Source organism: Mercenaria mercenaria, chromosome 15 (assembly GCF_021730395.1).
Source record: "Mercenaria mercenaria strain notata chromosome 15, MADL_Memer_1, whole genome shotgun sequence".
NCBI lineage: Eukaryota > Metazoa > Mollusca > Bivalvia > Venerida > Veneridae > Mercenaria > Mercenaria mercenaria.
In genome coordinates this window covers 26485390-26504355 of record NC_069375.1, presented here as the reverse complement: position 1 = coordinate 26504355, position 18966 = coordinate 26485390, and the positions used below count along the sequence as shown (strand labels likewise).

Genomic DNA, 18966 nt, shown 5'->3' with positions numbered 1-18966 from the left:
AAGAAACGTGGAAATTCCTCGAAAACCAGGTTTTCAAACTTTGGCAAATTGCGCATCTGATACGAAGAGCTAGATCTATAAAAAGAAAAATATTTTATAGCTCTACTTCTTTGTTCACGCCAACAGGTTCTTTAAAAAAATGGTCATATTCATATATATCTGACTGCATCCAATCATGCCATTCAGAAGTACAGGTATAAGAAAAGTACATGTGTCATTTCCCTGTGTAATTTATGATGCTTTGATAATAGCTACCCAAACACAAAAATTGCTGACAATAGGTGCACCCAAACTAAAGATATTGAGCAAATACCATTTTTCTATTTTCAGTAACAGTGACCCAAAATACAATCCAAAGCCAGTTCTTATATTTAAAGTTATAAATAAAACTCGAAACCAGCTTTTTGATGATCTCTATTTTTTTTTATTATTGATCTCTATTTTTTATTATAAAGTTCTATGACCATATTTTTCTATCTTTAGTTACCCAATGGCATTAGAATATTAAAATGACATTTTTGTCACCAAAAAAAACAACAACCCAAAACCAAAAACAAATTTGGATCTCAGTGAGATATGAACCAACATCCGTCCATTCCACAGCAAAAAAAATATATTTTTTTTTAATTTCAAATATGAACCCATTTTTCTATTTTTAGTTACATTGACCTTGACCCTGATCCAAGTGACCTCAAATACATTCACAACCGTTGAACATTTGTGTTTGACAAAAGCTATCTACACACCAAGTATACTGACAGTAAGTGTACCCAAACTAAAGATATTGTTTGTTTGTTTGTTTTGGGTTTAACGCCGTTTTTCAACAGTATTTCAGTCATGTAACGGCGGGCAGTTAACCTAACCAGTGTTCCTGGATTCTGTACCAGTACAAACTGTTCTCCGCAAGTAACTGCCAACTTCCCCACATGAATCAGAGGTGGAGGACTAATGATTTCAGACACAATGTCGTTTATCAAATAGTCACGGAGAACATACGCCCCGCCCGAGGATCGAACTCACGACCCCGCGATCCGTATACCAACGCTCTTACCTACTGAGCTAAGCGGGCTGGTTAAAGATATTGAGTGGAAGCCATTTTTCTATTTTTAGTAACAGTGACCCCAAATATCATTCAAAGCTAGTTTTTCAGATAAGCTTGCTGTACACAAATTTGGTGGCAGTAAGTAAGTCCAAACTAGAATTATAAAGCGGAAACCACCTTTTTGATGATCACATTGAAACAAAAAATCTATTTTTAGAGAAAAATATATTTTTAGTAACAGTGACCTTGACCTTGACCAAATGACATTAAAATGACCATTTTTATCACAAAAAATAAATTTGGATCTCAGTAGGATTTGAACCGACGCCCTTCCGCCCCACTGACTAAAACGATTTTGGCCCAACGCTCTAAACCACTGCGCCACCGTGGAATTTTTATAAGTGTGAAGATAAGTTATCCTGACCTTGAACTTGACCCCAATGACCCCATATACAATCCCAATCTTGTTTTTTCCTATAAGCTACCTGTAGGCCGAGTTTAATTTCAATACATGTATCAGTGCAATCTAAAGTTACTGAGCGGAAACCATTTTTTTCTATTTTTAGCAACAGCGACATTGACCTTGACCCAAATGATCCCAAATGCAATCCCAATCTTCGTCTTCTTAATTACCACCTATCTACAGACTAAGTTTGGTTTCTATAGCTTGTTCCAAACTTAAGTTATTGTGCGGAAGTTTGACGCCCACCCGCTCGCCCATCCAACGACAAACCCCAGTCTAATAACCGGTTTTCTACGAAAACCTGGTTAAAAATCATGCGTTTTTCTTTCCATGCCATTGTTTACAACTTAACAGATGCACGGATAACTGGTCATTTTTCAATCATAAGTTATAAAAAAACACAAACGTCCCATGCTCGATAATAAAAGCATGTTCTATCTCTGCATGATATGATATATTTCACAGGTCGATGTACTTAGTTTGGATCAGATCTGCATCAGTAACAGGCAAAAAGGGTTATATTCTGCTTACTGCTATTTAATAATTTTTGATGTTTCATATATAGAAATAAAGGGATTGACAACTCATGCAAAATATTCGCCATTTCGATATGATGTACCACCTAAACCCATCCTACACAATCGCTACAGTAAAATCAGGTTTCTTTTGCAAAAAATATATGCGTGATTAAGCCGACACACAGGGACATGCGAAAAATTGTGAGACAAATCTTACTGTAGTTAAACATTTTGAGACGGAACTGTGCAAGCCTCACGTTTATTTTAAATTCGCTCTGTCAATCTTCAGCTAATACCTTCGACATAAAAATCAGCTCATTTTAAACAACTAGATTTATCGCATGAGGTACTGCAGGCAAACTTGATTTTATAGTAACATTAAATGACATGATTTATATCATTAACGCTTACCCTGCTAAATTTCTGTAATGAACTTGTCCATCTTTCCATTTTGAAAGTACCATTAACTGTTAAAATGGGTGCTTACCAAAAAGATACTGACTGAATTGCGACCAGCACAGGTCTTGATCAGACTGCACGGATGTGTAGACTGATCATGATCTACGCTGGTCGCAAAGGCAGAATCAGTCGTGTCTAATATGATAATTATTTATGTAACAAATAATTATACACAACTCACATGAAGCTGTCTTGACCATTCACAATCACACGCAAATCCAATAGGTGTATCAACAGGTCCGTAGAAATCGTCATTTCCGGAGACTGTTATGGCGGTATCATTTACACTTGTACCAAAGTCTACCACAGTGCCTACAAAAAATTGTTTTAAATACATTGATCATCTCCTTGAGTTTTATGTAAAAGTTTTAAAAATGTAGAAAACACACAAAATAAGGTTACCTCAGCTATTCGCACAATTGTTTTAATGATGCTCGAGTTTCTCCTGAAGAAGACTTTAAACACTGGTTATTTTGGTTTGCATTTCAAGTTACACCAATACAGTTAAGGTCATGTGGCGTTTTCCCATCTTTTACAGAGAAGGAAAACCCCAGGTGCCAGTCCAAACATTATTTCAGGCGCAGACGGGTACCCGGGTAGATAAAAAATCAGAGCAGGGCTCGATTTTTTTCACGTCTTTGTTATGACGCGACCGGGGACCTCTCACACGACCTCTCACACTTAAAGGGGACGCTCTGCCTCTAGACTATCGAGACCCATAGATGCGAGGGGCAAGTGATTCCACGACCATAACCATTCGGTTACGGAGGGCCCAATAAATTTTGGTAGTTAACATTCAGTGTTGAAGAGTATATATAATATCTGCCAATGTAATAGAATAGTATTTTAAGTGTACGCGCACTGCCTTAGGGCCGATTTCAAAGTTGCGAGGATAGCGGTGCCATCCATATACCCATATTCCCCTTGCTTTCATGCCCGTGAGGTGAGGAAAGTGCTTAGTTGCTGTCTTACGGTACATGAACAACAGAAACGATTAATAACCCGATCCTCTGTCCATGTGGTATCTTTCTTGTCTTTGTTGGGTTTAACGACAAACCGACACATAAGTCATATGGTGACTTTTCATTACGGAGGAACTTGACCCCCAGGTGCCCCTCCGGGCATTATTTCATCACGTGCGGAAACCTGGGTAATATCAACGACATTCCGTAAGCCAGCTGGATGACTTCCTCAAATGAAGAATTATATGCCCCAAGTGAGACTCGGGCCTACATCGGTGAGTGGCAAATGATTTGAAGTCAGCGACCTTAACCACTCGCACGGAGGTTCCTGTGAAAATTGTGACACCTCCCCCAGCAAGGGTTATATAGCGGACCGATGTGGTTCTATATCATTTTACGACAGAAAGCGGTGAGATGTTGTTTCTGATATCAGCTGAATATTGGACCGTTATAGATTTTCAAAGATGCCAACAATAGACCTATATAGCAATCTTAGCTAAGTCATGAGCTCTTCAAGCAACCTTAGTATCCAAGTTATACGTAGTAAACGTGACTGCTTATGTTTAGAAACCCAAAAGGGAGTCTTTTCTGATTACGTTTACCTCATTGAACATGCTGATGAGTTATAATTGACGTTATCATTAAGTGAATCCGGTAGCCCGAATGTGTTGATTACTCCAACCCGAACTGTTACAATTATATGACAAATGAACAGTTACAGGCAATAGACACACAGCTGCATAATGAAAGATGTGTCAAATTATTAAAATAAATGATTTTACAAAAAAAATGTAGATGAAGTATGTACTACTGGTTTTTACCTTTTCATAATCTAGCTAAATGCGCATATAGTTATCTTTGAATTCCACACAAATGTATATTATTATATCACCATAGCAACTGAAACTCTCTGCAAAGCTATCGTCTTTTTTTGTGACACATAAATAAGCAATATACGTCCGCAATTCTTGTTTGTTTGTTTAGGTTTAGTCACAGTCATATGACAACTTTCCAGCTTTTATAGTACAGGAAGGGCTCAAGGTTCAGGCACAAATCGATAGCTTGGTAGAACCACCGACCTTTCATAAGTAACATGGATGACTTTTAAACGTGAAAGAATTCAATATAGATCTACCCAAGCAAGATTTCGAACCCACAGTGGAAAGGGGCAAGTGATTTAAAGTAAACGACCTTAGCCACTCGGTCACGGAGGCTCCGGTACCAACACATCTTGAAATGAGACCCCATGACATTGTTATACCTAGTCATATTTCAACACATTTTCAAAAATGAAATATTCCTAGTTTATGATATTTCTACGGTGTTCCGTTTAGGCCATCGATGTTTTTTTTATTTCTGGAACCCGTATCTTGAAAGTCAAAATCACCATGGTGAAAATTAGAGACTACGATGGTGAAAATCGAAATTACGAAAGTGTTTCGTGGTATCGACTTTCATCATCATGGTTTCGACTTTCATCATCATAGTTTCGTGATTTCGGCTTTCGAGGTCTAGGGTTCAGGAATAAAAATCGCGACGGATGGTCACCACGGAACACCGTATATTTCTTATGTTTCGCCGTTATAATAAAAATCAAATTAGGCTTCGTGACAATAAATCGGAGTCTTAAATGCCACAAAAGTAGCTAAGCTGCGCTTTCCCGTACTTTTCTCACATTTATAAGAGTTTTTAGTGTTTTGGTGCGCGGATTACAAATAACATTTATTCTTTCACCACTTGTACATATTTTTATCTTATTTTAACCTCTGTTCATTGTACTATTATACTGTTTATGCCGCTAAGAATTAATTTGTTCATATTCACGTCTTTCACTTCACTGTCTATGTTACGTAGATGGGTGATTTTTTACATTATTATGTTAGAGGACCATATGTTAGACTGGCTATAGCCAAATATTTCATCCTCTTTAAAGAAAGTTATTATTATTATTATTATTAAAATCATCATTATTTTTATTATTATTATTATTATTATTATTATTATTATTATTATTATCATTATTATATAGAGTCCACCCGCTTCTCATTCTATTGTCATTTTGTCATTCTTAAGTATACCTAGATCTACGGTGTTTGTTTCAGAAATAAACAACACGTGATAGACGGATCGTTGTGATCATATCCGCATGTCAATTATTCAGTTCAAAATATCAGTAGACTACGACCTAACATTTTTTTTTCACATTTCATTCTTTGCATTTTGAAAATACGCAATAGATCTACATGTTACGCTTTGCAATTTCACGTAAAACGAGAAAAAAGATGGAAAATGTAACATTATTTGAGCCGTGCCATGAGAAAACTAACATAGTGGCTTTGCGACCAGCATGGATCCAGACCAGCCTGCGCATCCGCGCAGTCTGGTCAGGATCCATGCTGTTCGCTAACAGTTTCTCTAATTACAATAGGCTTTGAAAGCGAACAGCATGGATCCTGACCAGACTGCGCAGTCTGGTCTGGATCCATGCTGGTCGCAAAGCCACTATGTTGGTTTTCTCATGGCACGGCTCATTTATGTCATTCTCCACGAAGAAACGCACTTTTTTGTTGAGTTGTTAGGGGTACGCCATAAAACAAAGAAATTAATGTTGAACAGACATCTGCATGAAAAGATAGATCTAGAACTACATGTAGCTAACTTTAGAGGGGGGAAAACTGGGGCAAATTTATACACTTTTAACTATTTTAGTTTATTGCGTGATTTTAGTTTAACGCATGTCATATGTGACGTTATGATACAGACGGGCATTTATTTAATTATGTACCAGTTTACCCCGTGAATCAATTTACCCCGTTCTCCCCTATGCTTAATTGTTCGCTCTAACTTAGTCTAAGATACTTTTCCACGTGTTACGAATAGTTTTGCCACCGATGAACAATTTTGAAGTTGAACAAATTTATAACTTTGCAACACTGTACATGACACTTAAACTGCATTTGTATATAGATCTTATATATACACAAAACAACAAATAGATCTACAATTTATTATTAAATCTATATAGATATCTAGATCTATTTACAGAAAAGCCACACATAATGACTCGAGAGCGAGACCAAAACTCATGTTAACCTTCAACATTGACGTCATTAAATGTGATGTCATACAAAAAGTAATTTTCATTCGGATATGAAATAAACGTACATATTGGTAGCGTAAAGAAATCACCCAGTTAGCAAACTGGTAAAGTTCTACGAAACACCAGTTCCTTTGTAATTTCTTACAAAATAAAGATAAACTCTTAAAAGCATTCATACCTGAAATAAACAAAGGTGTTGTCGTTGTTCAAAAGGTCGTGCCACGCTCAATTGTTGGCGACGTTTGTACGTGGAGCAGTCGTGTAATTTGGGTTTTGTACGTTTGTACGTCGTTGAAGTTGTTTCTGGCTGCGACGTTGTCGTAGGCTCTTCAGTCGTTGAAGTTGTTTGTTCTTGTGACGTGGTCGTTGGTACTGCCGTGCTTGAAGTAGTTTGTGGCTGTGACGTGGTCGTTGGTACTGCAGTCGTTGAAGTTGTTTGTGGCTGCGACGTGGTCGTTGGTACTGCCGTGCTTGAAGTAGTTTGTGGCTGTGACGTGGTCGTTGGTACTGCAGTCGTTGAAGTTGTTTGTGGCTGCGACGTTGTCGTAGGCTCTGCAGTAGTTGAAGTTGTTTGTTCTTGTGACGTGGTCGTTGGCACTGCAGTAGTTGAAGTTGTTTGTGGCTGCGACGTTGTCGTTGGCACTGCAGTAGTTGAAGTTGTTTGTGGCTGTGACGTGGTCGTTGGTACTGCCGTGCTTGAAGTAGTTTGTGGCTGTGACGTGGTCGTTGGTACTGCAGTCGTTGAAGTTGTTTGTGGCTGCGACGTTGTCGTAGGCTCTGCAGTAGTTGAAGTTGTTTGTTCTTGTGACGTAGTCGTTGGCACTGCAGTAGTTGAAGTTGTTTGTGGCTGCGACGTGGTCGTTGGTACTGCCGTGCTTGAAGTAGTTTGTGGCTGTGACGTGGTCGTTGGTACTGCCGTGCTTGAAGTAGTTTGTGGCTGTGACGTGGTCGTTGGTACTGCAGTCGTTGAAGTTGTTTGTGGCTGCGACGTTGTCGTTGGCTCTTCAGTCGTTGAAGTTGTTTGTTCTTGTGACGTGGTCGTTGGTACTGCAGTAGTTGAAGTTGTTTGTGGCTGCGACGTTGTCGTTGGCTCTGCAGTAGTTGAAGTTGTTTGTTCTTGTGACGTGGTCGTTGGTACTGCCGTGCTTGAAGTAGTTTGTGGCTGTGACGTGGTCGTTGGTACTGCAGTAGTTGAAGTTGTTTGTGGCTGCGACGTTGTCGTTGGCTCTTCAGTCGTTGAAGTTGTTTGTTCTTGTGACGTGGTCGTTGGTACTGCCGTGCTTGAAGTAGTTTGTGGCTGTGACGTGGTCGTTGGTACTGCAGTCGTTGAAGTTGTTTGTGGCTGCGACGTTGTCGTAGGCTCTGCAGTAGTTGAAGTTGTTTGTTCTTGTGACGTGGTCGTTGGTACTGCAGTCGTTGAAGTTGTTTGTGGCTGCGACGTTGTCGTTGGCTCTTCAGTCGTTGAAGTTGTTTGTTCCTGTGACGTGGTCGTTGGCACTGCAGTAGTTGAAGTAGTTTGTTCTTGTGACGTGGTCCTTGGTACTGCAGTAGTTGAAGTTGTTTTGGTGGCTTTGGCGGGTAAGGTTTTCGTTGTCGTTGGCTCTGCAGTCGTTGAAGTTGTTTGTTCTTGTGACGTGGTCGTTGGTACTGCCGTGCTTGAAGTAGTTTGTGGCTGTGACGTGGTCGTTGGTACTGCAGTCGTTGAAGTTGTTTGTGGCTGCGACGTTGTCGTTGGCTCTTCAGTCGTTGAAGTTGTTTGTTCTGTGACGTGGTCGTTGGTTTTGCCGTGCTTGAAGTACTTGGGGCTTGGGACTTGGGTCGTTGGTACTGCACCCTCGAAGTTGTTTGGGCCGGCGTTGTCTTTGGGCTCTTCATCGTAAAGTTGTTTTTTTCTTGTGACTGTCGTTGGCACTGCATCGTCCAAAGGGTTTTTTGTGGTTTGCCGTTGTCGTTGGCTTTTCATCGTTAAGATTTTGTTTCTGTGACGGGGTAGTTTCACCGCATAGTTAAGAGTTTGTTCTTGTGACGGGCCCGGGTACTGCAGTAGTTAAGTTGTTTTGGCTGCGACTTTTGTCTTTGGGCACTGCATATTTGAAATTGTTTTTCTTTTGACGGGGTCGTTGGTACGCTGTACTTAATATTTGTGGCTGTGACTTGCGTGGGCCCTTTTCATATTGAATTGTTTGTTCTTGGACGGGGTCTTTGGGTACTCCCGTGTTTTAAATATTTGTGGCTGTGACGGGGTCGGGGCACGCAGTAGTTGAATTTGTTTTGCTGCGACTTTGTCGTGGCTCTGCAGTAGTTAAGTTGTTTTTTTCTTGTGACGTGCGTTGGTACGCCGTACTTGAATAGCTTGTGGCTGTGCTGGTCTTTGCTACTGCAGCCGTCGAATTTTTTTGGGGTTCGACTTTGTCGTGGCTCTTCATCTTAAGTTGTTTGTTCTTGTGACGGGTCGTTGGCACTGCAGTCGTCAAATTCTTGTGCGCGATTTTGTCTTTGGCTCTTCACGTTGAAGAGTTTGTTCCTTGACGGTATTTGGGCACGCAGTATTGAAGTATTTTGTTTTTGTGACGTGTCCTTGGTACTGCAGAAATTAAGTTGTTTTGGCTGCGACGTTGTCTTTGGGCACTGCGTAGTTATTTTGTTTTTTTCTTTGACGGGGTCGTTGGTACTCCCGTGTTTTGAAGTATTTGTGGCGGACGGGGTCTTTGGGCACTGCATATTTGAAGTTGTTTCCCCCTTGACGGGGTCTTTGGTACTGCATTTGAAGGTTTGTTTTTGGACTTGTCTTTGGGCCTTCATCGTTAAAAGATGTTTGTTCTTGTAGGGTCGTTTACTGCCGTTTTAATAGTTTTGGCTGTGACGGGGTTGGGTACTGCAGTCTTGAATTTTTTTCTGGCGCGACGTTGTCGTGGGCTCGCGAGTTGAAGTTTTTTTGCTTTGAGGGTCTTTGGGTACGCAGCGATGAAGTTTTTGGGGCTGCAAACTTTTCGAGCCTCAGTATTTGAATTGTTTGTTCCGTGAGGGGTCGGGGACTGCCTTTTTGAAGTTTGGGGCTGTGACGGGGTCGGGGTACTGCAGTCTTTAAAAGTTGTTTTGGCTGCGACTTGCTAGCTCTGCAGTCGTTGAAGTTGTTTGTTCATTACGTGGTCTTGGTATTTTCAGCGTGAAGTTTTTTTGTTGCGCATTTTGTCGTTGCCCTTCACGTTGAATTGTTTGTTTTTGGACGGGGTTTTTGGGCACGCTCGTCGAAGTTGTTTGAGGCTGCGACGTTGTCGGGCTTTTCAGTCTTTTGGTTGTTTTTTCCTGTACGTGAGTTGGCACTGCATTTTAAGTAGTTTTTTCTTTGACGGGCCGGGTACTGCAATTTTGAAGTTGTTTGTGGCTGCACTTTGTCTTTGGGCATGCGTATTAATTTTTTTTTCTTGTGACGTGGGGGTTGGTATGCGTCGTTAAAAATGTTGTGGCTGCGAGGGGTCGTGGGCCCGATCGTTGAAATTTTTTGGGGCTGCAACTTTCGTGGGCCTGCATCGTTGAATTTGTTTGTGGCTGCAACGTTGTCGTTGTACTGCCGTATTTGAAGTAGTTTTGGGGCTGCGATGGTTGGGGGGCACGGCAGCGTTGAAGTAGTTTTGGCTGCGTCTTTCGTAGGCTCTCTTTTTGTAGAAGTGTTTTTCCTTGACGTGGTCTTTGGGTAGGGCGTTCTTGAAGTATTTTGGCTGCACGGGGTCTTGGAACTGCAGTCGTTGATGTTGTTTGTGGCTGCAACGTGGTCGTTGGCACTTTAGTCGTTGAAGTTGTTTGTGCCTGTGACGTGGACGATGGTACCTCAGAGGTTGAAGTTGTTTGTTGCTGCGACGTGGTCGTTGGCACTACAGTAGTTGAAGTTGTTTGTGGCTGCGACGTTGTCGTAGGCTCTGTAGTTGTTGAAGTTGTTTGTTCATGTGACGTTGTCGTTGGCACTGCAGTAGTTGAAGTTGTTTGTTGCTGTGATGAAGTACCTTGTGCTCCATTTGTTGTTGCTGCAAATGTTGTCGATGTCTTGTGCACTGTAATAGTTAAAATACATATCTTTTAAAAACCTGACAAAATATTATATAATATATTTAGTTAAATAATTTTTGCTTGTTATCCTGAGTAATTTTCGGAAGAGCATTAGTGCCAGGTGTATGTTATTTATTAACTCAAAATTTCGAGTTACTAAGTCGAAATTTCGAGTTAATATCTCGAAATTTTGAGTTACGTATCTCGAAATTTCGAGTTACTAAGTCGAAATTTTGAGTAACGTATCTCGAAATTTCGAGTAACTGAGTCGAAATTTCGAGTTATTAAGTCGAAAGTTCGAGTCCCGTATCTCGAAATTTCGAGTTACTAACTACAATAGCTTACGCTGATGTATAGGCCGTGGCCAAGATTAGGTACCCTACAGGGTCATATGATTAAGATGACCGGGCAGCGTTTGCTCATAAAAATATCACTATTTAAACCATGTTCAAGTCCGGAAGGTTTTCGACCTAGTTTGAGCCCATATGGCAAGGAAATATAGACATACACTATATGAACGTGTAGTAATGAGTCTGACCAAGACAGGGTACCTGGATAGATCTAGAAATTTTAGCAGAGGTCATAGAAAATAATTCGAACTTAGAATATTTCACTATTTTGACCATATCTGGAAGTTTTCGACCTAGTTCGAGCCCCTATCACCTGAACATACTATACATGTGAATGAAAGTTTACATCCTGGATACAATTTGAAATCTGGAGTAGCTCCAAAGGCTATGGGGTAGGTCATACATTGATGTATGGTAGTATATGTTCAAGTCGCTACATGTTGGGTACAATATATGGATGTGTAGATAGAATATTCCACTTCGAAGAGTCAAAAGTCGTCCATTACATTTTTGGCCTTTGACAGATGGACAGACGTTCAAATTTTGCGGATAAAATGGCAAGATACGAAGTCTAAATTTCGTGTTTTTACCTCGAAATTTCGAGATAAGTAACTCGAAATTTCGAGTTAGTATCTCGAAATTTCGAGCTAATAAAAAAACACACTTGGCACTAATGCTCTTCCGTAGTAATTGCACCAAGGCTCTGCAATATACTCTCTATCTCTTACCCATTACATAAAGGATATTACTTGAGTGTCTTTTCATATTGAATTTATTAAACGAGATGAATAAAATAATAAAATGCGAGGCTCTGCCGAGCATTTTATCAATTTTATTCAACTCGTTTAATAAATTCAATGTGGAAAGTCACAAATGTAATATTCTTTTTATCACATGTTAGCTTTTCCTGCCGAAGCATCAACAGTTCTACTTTCTTTACTATTATAAACAAGTAAATTTGACCAACGTCTCCTATACTATTAACGACGTCGACGTCAAAGCTTTATTACACTAGTGTAACTATCAATTTTATGTAATGGCTTTATTTCACTCCCGCGACGTCAAACATGTGATAAAATTAAATAAAAATGTCACATATTTTACTTTCTTTGGTTTGTAGAAAATACGGACTTTGTGAGCCATCTTTAAGTTGTCTTTCAGCTGCTTTTACTTTGGCAAAACCTGCAAAACGAAACCTGTATTTGTTTTCTAAACGCTATGTAGCCAAAGGCGTGAATCAAATTTAGATTTCGGTGTATTTTGAGAAAGAAAAGGAAATTGATAAGTATTAAGTTTTCTTTCGACTGAAGATTGTGGAAAAAAATGGGATAACATATTTCCGATATATCCATCTAGCCCTCTTTTATACTTAAAAGATTACTGAGACAAACACAATACTTTAGAATGTTCATTATAATCCATGCACAGACCGCCAGTGTTCCCTATCCTCACTAGTAATTTATAGCTATGGCAATATTATTTGAGCCGTGCCATGAGAAAACCAACATAGTGGGTTTGCGACCAGCATGGATCCAGACCAGCCTGCGCATCCGCGCAGTCTGGTCAGGCTCCATGCTGTTCGCTTTTAAAGCCTATTGGAATTGGAGAAACTGTTAGCGAACAGCATGGATCCTGACCAGACTGCGCGGATGCGCAGGCTGGTCTGGATCCATGCTGGTCGCAAACCCACTATGTTGGTTTTCTCATGGCACGGCTCATTTTAATTTGCATTACACAGAGTGATATTGTACTGATGATAGATTTTTTTTCAGTAAAAGATAACTATGTAATAATTTACGGGTAGAGGATATTTGTTTGTTGCGTATGATCGAAATGTAGGCCCTATTTCACCAAGTGAACACCAAGTGCAATATTTTCACGAGTGGCAAAGTCACGAGTGAAAATGTAAATGGTGATCTCAAGTCAAATATATATTTCGATCTTACATGTGAAACAAACAAAGTTACCTTTACTTTATGATGTTCAATGGTTTTAACCAAATGATACTCATTTTACACGCGCAACGTCACGTATATTGAATCATGCCGTCACAGTATCGTAAGGTCACGATATATTTGTTGAAATCTTTGAAATTTCCAGATTTCTTTTAAACTTAAACGGTGACCGTATATCTTTATTTTCGTGTAGCTATTTATCCATATCAATATCTATATTTAAGTATATTTTGTAAAGAATTTCCGATTATTTGTAATTCACTCTTTTGCATTCAAGTGTAGTTTCCAGCTTCTACCAGAGAAAAATAAGGTGTCTACAGTACGGTATTGTAAACTGCATATTTTTTCACCATTTATTTGATATTTATTATATATATAGAGTCTTTGATCACTTCATCACAGGAGTCTGAAGTTCTATCAAAGAAACTCCCAGAAGTCTATCGTTTACAAAAAAAAAAAAAACAAAAAAAAAAAAACCTAGACCTAGTCCCGTAGCTTCTACCAGAGAAAAATAAACATGATATAATCAAGTCTGAAACAGTTAAAAAGATATCCATTTTATTTCACCGTTATATTCCGGTATTTCACAGAAAAACATAAAATAATGTACTTTATTTGTCAGTACGAAGATATCTAGATGTCTACGGTATTGTAAACTGCATATTTTTTCACCCTTTTATTTGATATTTATTATATACCTTTGATCATCTCATTGATTATAATCACAGGAGTCTGAGACCACAGAAGTCTATCTTTTACAAAAAGAAAAAAACAAACCCCTATACATGTATGTGTTTATATTATAGATATAGGGTGTATGTTTTTTTTTAAAGATAGACTTCTGAGTCTTACTGATAGAATTTCAGACTCCTGTGTTCTAATCTAGAGTGTACCTGTCACATATATTATTATGCAGTTTTGTTTGTCTATTGTTAAGTTATAGTATACTCTGGAAGTTTAAACTGTGACAGTTTAGACAACACGTTTAAACAGTGACAGTTTAGACAAGTCATTTACTATTTTCAGATGTGGATGACTATTGTAAAGTTGTTGTATTATTGTGGCAGTTTAAACTATGGCAGGTCAGGCACGTCTTTCATTATGCAGTTCTGTGTTATCGTACACCGGGGCAGGTCAGACATGGATCTGTTTTTTAGTTAATATATCGTATATTGTGGCAGTTGAGGCACATCTTTCATTATGCAGTTATTGGTATGCTAAAATTGTTGATCCTGTCTTATTTTTGTAGCAGTTTAGATTGCTACAATTAAAACATTCAGTGTTCAGTTTCTGAAAACTGATCGAATTCAATAACACCAACAACTTCAGTTTCTGTGTTCGTGATACATAAACAAGATTAATAACTTGGACGCGAACGTTGCATGAAGAACTCACGGGGATTCGCAATGTTTACAGTTAGCGAATATGATAAATCGTTTTTGCTGTTCATCTGCCGTTAGTCGTAACAGCTGAACACTATTCTCACGTGCACGTGCACGTACCATACCATTCTATAAATATATTTATTTCAGTTGCAGATATTATCTATACTCTTCAGCACTGAGTGTTAATTACCAAAATAAACTGGGTCTTCCTTAGCCGATAGGTTAAGGTCGCTGCCCTCGAATCACTTGCCCCTCGCATCTATGGGTTAGAGCCCTGCTCTGATTGTTATTTTTTACCAGGTGTCTGTCTGTACCTGAAATAATACCCCCACTGGCACCAGAGGAGCTCTTCCTCCTCTATAAAAGCTGGGAAATCGCTATATGTATTGGTGTAACTTGCAACTCAAACCAAAATCATCAAATGTTCAAAGCATTATTCAGGAGAAACTTCAGTATCAATAAAGTAGAAAATTTTGCTGACTGCTAGAGTAAGCCTTTTTTACAACGCCATCTAGGACAATAATATAACGTATTTGGTACATTCTTCTGTTGACTTTTTGAAAGAACCAACGTTGGGCCAACAATGTTTTTCTCTGTATCAAAATAATGCTGAGCAAATGCCCGATATATCCCTGACTGAAATTTATAGTTGATTGTACCCTTTAATTAACGTGGGCCCAGCATCTGTATTTTTAGTATCTATCAATCAACATTGGCCCAACATCTGTATTTATAGTACCTATTAATCAACGTGGGTCCAACATCTGTATTTATAGTACCCGTTGATCAACGTTGGCCCAACATCTGTATTTATAGTATATATCAATCAAAGTGGGCCCAGCATCTTTATTTATAGTATCTATCAATCAACGTTGGCCCAACATCTGTATTTATAGTATATATCAATCAAAGTGGGCCCAGCATCTTTATTTATAGTATCTATCAATCAACGTTGGCCCAGCATCTGTATTTATAGTACCTATTAATCAACGTGGGTCCAACATCTGTATTTATAGTACCCATTGGTCAACGTTGGCCCAACATCTTATTTATAGTATCTACCAATCAACGTGGGCCCAACATCTGTATTTATAGTACCTATTAAGCACGTGGGCCCAACATCTGTATTTATAGTACCCATTGATCAACGTTGACCCAACATCTGTATTTACAGTACCTGTTAAGCAACCTTTGCCAAACATCTGTCTCTATAGTACCTAATAATCATTGATGGCCCAACAACTATTATCCTTTTACGTTTTTTCGTTGTTGGCCCAATGATTTCTTGTTTACAGAGACTCTCAGTTCAAGCAAACGCTAAAAATACACTTTTATAAAACACGTACAGTTTCGAGTACACGTATAAAATGCCGATTTCTCTGTTGATGTCTCTGTTAGTCGACATAAAAACTGCAACATGTAAAAACGGAATAATTTCATCAAAATGTAAGTCTCTTTTTAGGACCTGTTTCCTTGACATAGCAGGATAGTGCCAAAGATTTTTGTAAAGTTTCAAATGTACGCTTAGTAACCTCCCATGACTGAGAGCTGGACTAGGTACAGATGTACTCGTCAGACGAAACAAAATAAGACAACAGCAAATAAACTGAGAATTCAGGTACATGTGGAAAAAAACAACAGTTACTTGCATTGCTAAAAGCCTTTATTTGAGTAAACATCTCCGACATATGTAAAAAAGGGTACAGAATTTAATAAAAGAATTAATATATATTCCTTGCTTTATTAAAGTCCAAGACATATGGTTTTGAGCAAACAATTACATATTTTTTAAATATTATATCATTACAATCATATCTTAAATTATTTCTTTTTTTTATGGAAAAATCAGGGGAATATACATAAGTATTATAATGTTTATTGTAGTAAACAAGCTGTCCGTTAACTTGGCTGTGCAGCTACATGTTATATTTCATATTCTACTATTTGAAAATCTTTGGCAATAGAGAAGAAATGAAAATGAAAAAAAAAATGAATACAATGGAGGGAGGGGGGGGGGGGGGAGGGGGAGTATATAATGCATGGATGATATAATGCATGGATGGAGGAACACAAAGGGAACGTTTAAGAAAGTAACAAAAAATAAGTTAGTGTGGGGTGTATCAGAGAAGGGAGCATACAACAAAATAAAAATCGGAGAGGTTGAAGAAAGGGGTGACTTTGGGGTAAGAGCGTTAGTAAGACTTTATATGTTCTGCTTTGTTTTTGTTGAGTTTATTGTCGCAGGTCATATGGCGACTTTCCAGCTAAGATGGTGGAGGAAGACGCAAGGTGCCCCTCCGTGCATTATTACAACACGAGCGGGCACGTGGGTAGAACTACCGACCTTTCGTAAGACAGCTGGACGGCTTCCTCACATGAAGAATTCACCGTCCCGAGTGAGGCTCGAACTCACATTGGTGAGGGGCAAGGATTTAAAGTCAGCGACCTTAACAACTCGGCCTCAGAGGCCCCAAGAATAAATATAACCTTGACCTCTGGGGTACCTGACCCTTAGCAATATGAAGAGTCTTCCTCTTACCAAGATCACTTCATATGTTACGTCTAAGGATTATAGGACCAGTAGTTATCGAAATGTAGCTAAAACTTTAACCTGAAAGCAACGCCGCCGAAGCCAACGCTAAGCCCAGGCCGACGCCAGGGTGAATACAGTAGCCCTCTTTATACTTCAAACAGTTGAGCTGAAAATGAGATTTGGGCTATCACAAACAAAAGCACACATGAAACTTCAAACGACTTTCCTTATTCTACAACAAAATATCGTTGCAAGTATACTCTGTTGACCTTGTTGTCCTTTTGGAAATATCAAGAAATGCAGTTGTTTAGTAAATGCAGCTACAACATGTCCTGTAAGTAGCCATGTCGCTACGACCGCCGCGTAGTAAGTGGTAGATCAGTAATTGCAGTAGTACGGAACAAACTACAGGCTTCCTAGCATTACTGCTCTTACTGTTGGCAATATTAGCAACAGTAGCAGTAACAATATTGTTACTGCCAGAAAATTTAGCAGTTCTACTGTTTTTGTTAGCAATCTGAGCAGTAGTTATACTGGTTTTGTCAGCAATAGCAGCAGTTATACTCGTTTTGTCAGCAATAGCAGCAGTTATACTCGTTTTGTCAGCAATAGCAGCAGTTATATTGGTTTTGCTAGCAAAAGCAGCAGTTTTACTGGTTTTGCTAGCAATAGTAGTAATTATACACGTTTTGCTAGCAATAGCTGCAGTTACACTAGTTTTGCTAGCAGTAGCAGCAGTTACACTGGTTTTGCTAGCAGTAGCAGCAGTTAAACTAGTTTTGCTAGCAGTAGCAGCAGTTACACTGGTTTTGCTAGCAGTAGCAGCAGTTAAACTAGTTTTGCTAGCAGTAGCAGCAGTTACACTGGTTTTGCTAGCAGTAGCAGCAGTTAAACTAGTTTTGCTAGCAGTAGCAGCAGTTACACTGGTTTTGCTAGCAATAGCAGCAGTTAAACTAGTTTTGCTAGCAGTAGCAGCAGTTACACTGGTTTTGCTAGCAGTAGCAGCAGTTAAACTAGTTTTGCTAGCAGTAGAAGCAGTTACACTGGTTTTGTCAGCAACAACGGTAACAATGGTCATCTTTCAGGTATCACAAAAGAAACCATAATACTGGATCAGATTTAATGAATTATAATAAGTGAATATAAAAATATTTGCATACAAGTTGCAAAAGTGAAATAATTTCCTTATATGGATGAGGCATTATTACTAGTAAAGTCATTCGGTATACTTCACGAGAAAAAGAAGACAAAAACTGATTTACATGTAACTTGATAGATATTAAATTGCGTAAAATCGTAGGGAAGCGGAATATTGATCGTCAGTACCACTGACACCAGATCAGAAAGAAAATGCCACTGTACATGTACGTTATACCATACCCTAGGTATACTATAAGAACCATGGTCATGAACGGGAACATATACTAACCCATTTCATCGCGCATTTCTAGCCTAAAACGCACAGTTCAGTCAATGTGTACTATCAACTATGGATATTGAACAAATGGTAATTTATCTTCCATTGTGTACCGGTCACATTCCTTCAATATTTCTTATCTCAGAAAAGCAACGCGTAGTTTATAATGTCATCAACGTTACAGAAAAAAAAAAACTTGGATAAACTTCCCTTATGAAGTTCCGGTCTATATTACAAAATTGTTCTGATTGGCTGATGTGAAAATGTGTGTCATTCGTCGTTGAACTACACGTGTACGCTAAAATGTGTACATGTGTAAATGTGCAATGCGGATTAAATAACAATACAAATGTATCAAACTGAAAATCATTTTTAAGATGATTTTCATTCATCATTTCGAATTTTATTGTGTAACCGTAAATAGTTTGCATTCTGATTTTCGCCAAAACATTTCGTGCACACTGCTATGACCTCTGGACCGGATGTTCATTAAGGGAAGTTCGCGCAAGTTTTTTCTGTAACGTTGACGAAAGCGTAGTTCTACAATATGAACTATTGAGACAATGTGACTGGTGCACGATGGAAGATAAATTACCGCTTGTTCAATACACTTTGCTTTTATTGGTTCTAAAGCCACATCGTCACACTCTATGGCGACTTCCAGCTCTAGTGATTGTGCAAGAGACCGGTATTCACTTACCATATTATAACAGACCCTCGCGGACACTTTTGTAGAAC

General features: G+C 38.9%; 3 protein-coding genes across 3 annotated transcripts in view; all 3 read right to left on the bottom strand.

Moving 5' to 3' along the window:
• Nucleotides 1-6765, bottom strand: part of LOC123549396 (uncharacterized) — a 51510-nt gene extending 44745 nt beyond the window's left edge. The window contains exons 1-2 of the mRNA XM_045337444.2: nt 6723-6765; nt 2664-2794 (exon numbers count right to left, since the gene is read on the bottom strand). The gene's annotated coding sequence lies outside the window, so the exon portion shown is untranslated. The remainder of the gene's footprint in view (nt 1-2663; nt 2795-6722) is intronic.
• Nucleotides 6717-8507, bottom strand: LOC128548741 (mucin-5AC-like). The gene has a single exon (XM_053524139.1). The coding sequence runs from the start codon at nt 8505-8507 to the stop codon at nt 6717-6719; it is 1791 nt and encodes a 596-aa protein (XP_053380114.1).
• Nucleotides 8508-9955: 1448 nt separating this feature from the next.
• On the bottom strand, nt 9956-17889 carry LOC123550042 (mucin-5AC-like). Its single transcript, XM_053524138.1, has 5 exons — nt 17209-17889; nt 14308-14404; nt 13592-13645; nt 12043-12120; nt 9956-10593 (listed from the first exon to the last, which is right to left on the bottom strand). The coding sequence occupies exons 1-5, from the start codon at nt 17887-17889 to the stop codon at nt 9956-9958; spliced, it is 1548 nt and encodes a 515-aa protein (XP_053380113.1).
• Nucleotides 17890-18966: the final 1077 nt, after the last annotated feature.

Bases quoted from the DNA above. Each gene is read 5' to 3' on its own strand.
- LOC123550042 (XM_053524138.1), bottom strand. From the start codon at position 17,889: ATGACCATTGTTACCGTTGTTGCTGACAAAACCAGTGTAACTGCTTCT. The intron at 14,405-17,208 runs GTACTACTGCAA...ATATATTTATAG, and splicing joins GGAAGCCTGTAGTTTGTTCC to AATGGTATGGTACGTGCACG. The intron at 13,646-14,307 runs GTAAACATTGCG...TTTTTGTAAAAG, and splicing joins ATTTATCATATTCGCTAACT to ATAGACTTCTGTGGTCTCAG.
- LOC128548741 (XM_053524139.1), bottom strand. From the start codon at position 8,507: ATGAAAAGCCAACGACAACGGCAAACCACAAAAAACCCTTTGGACGAT.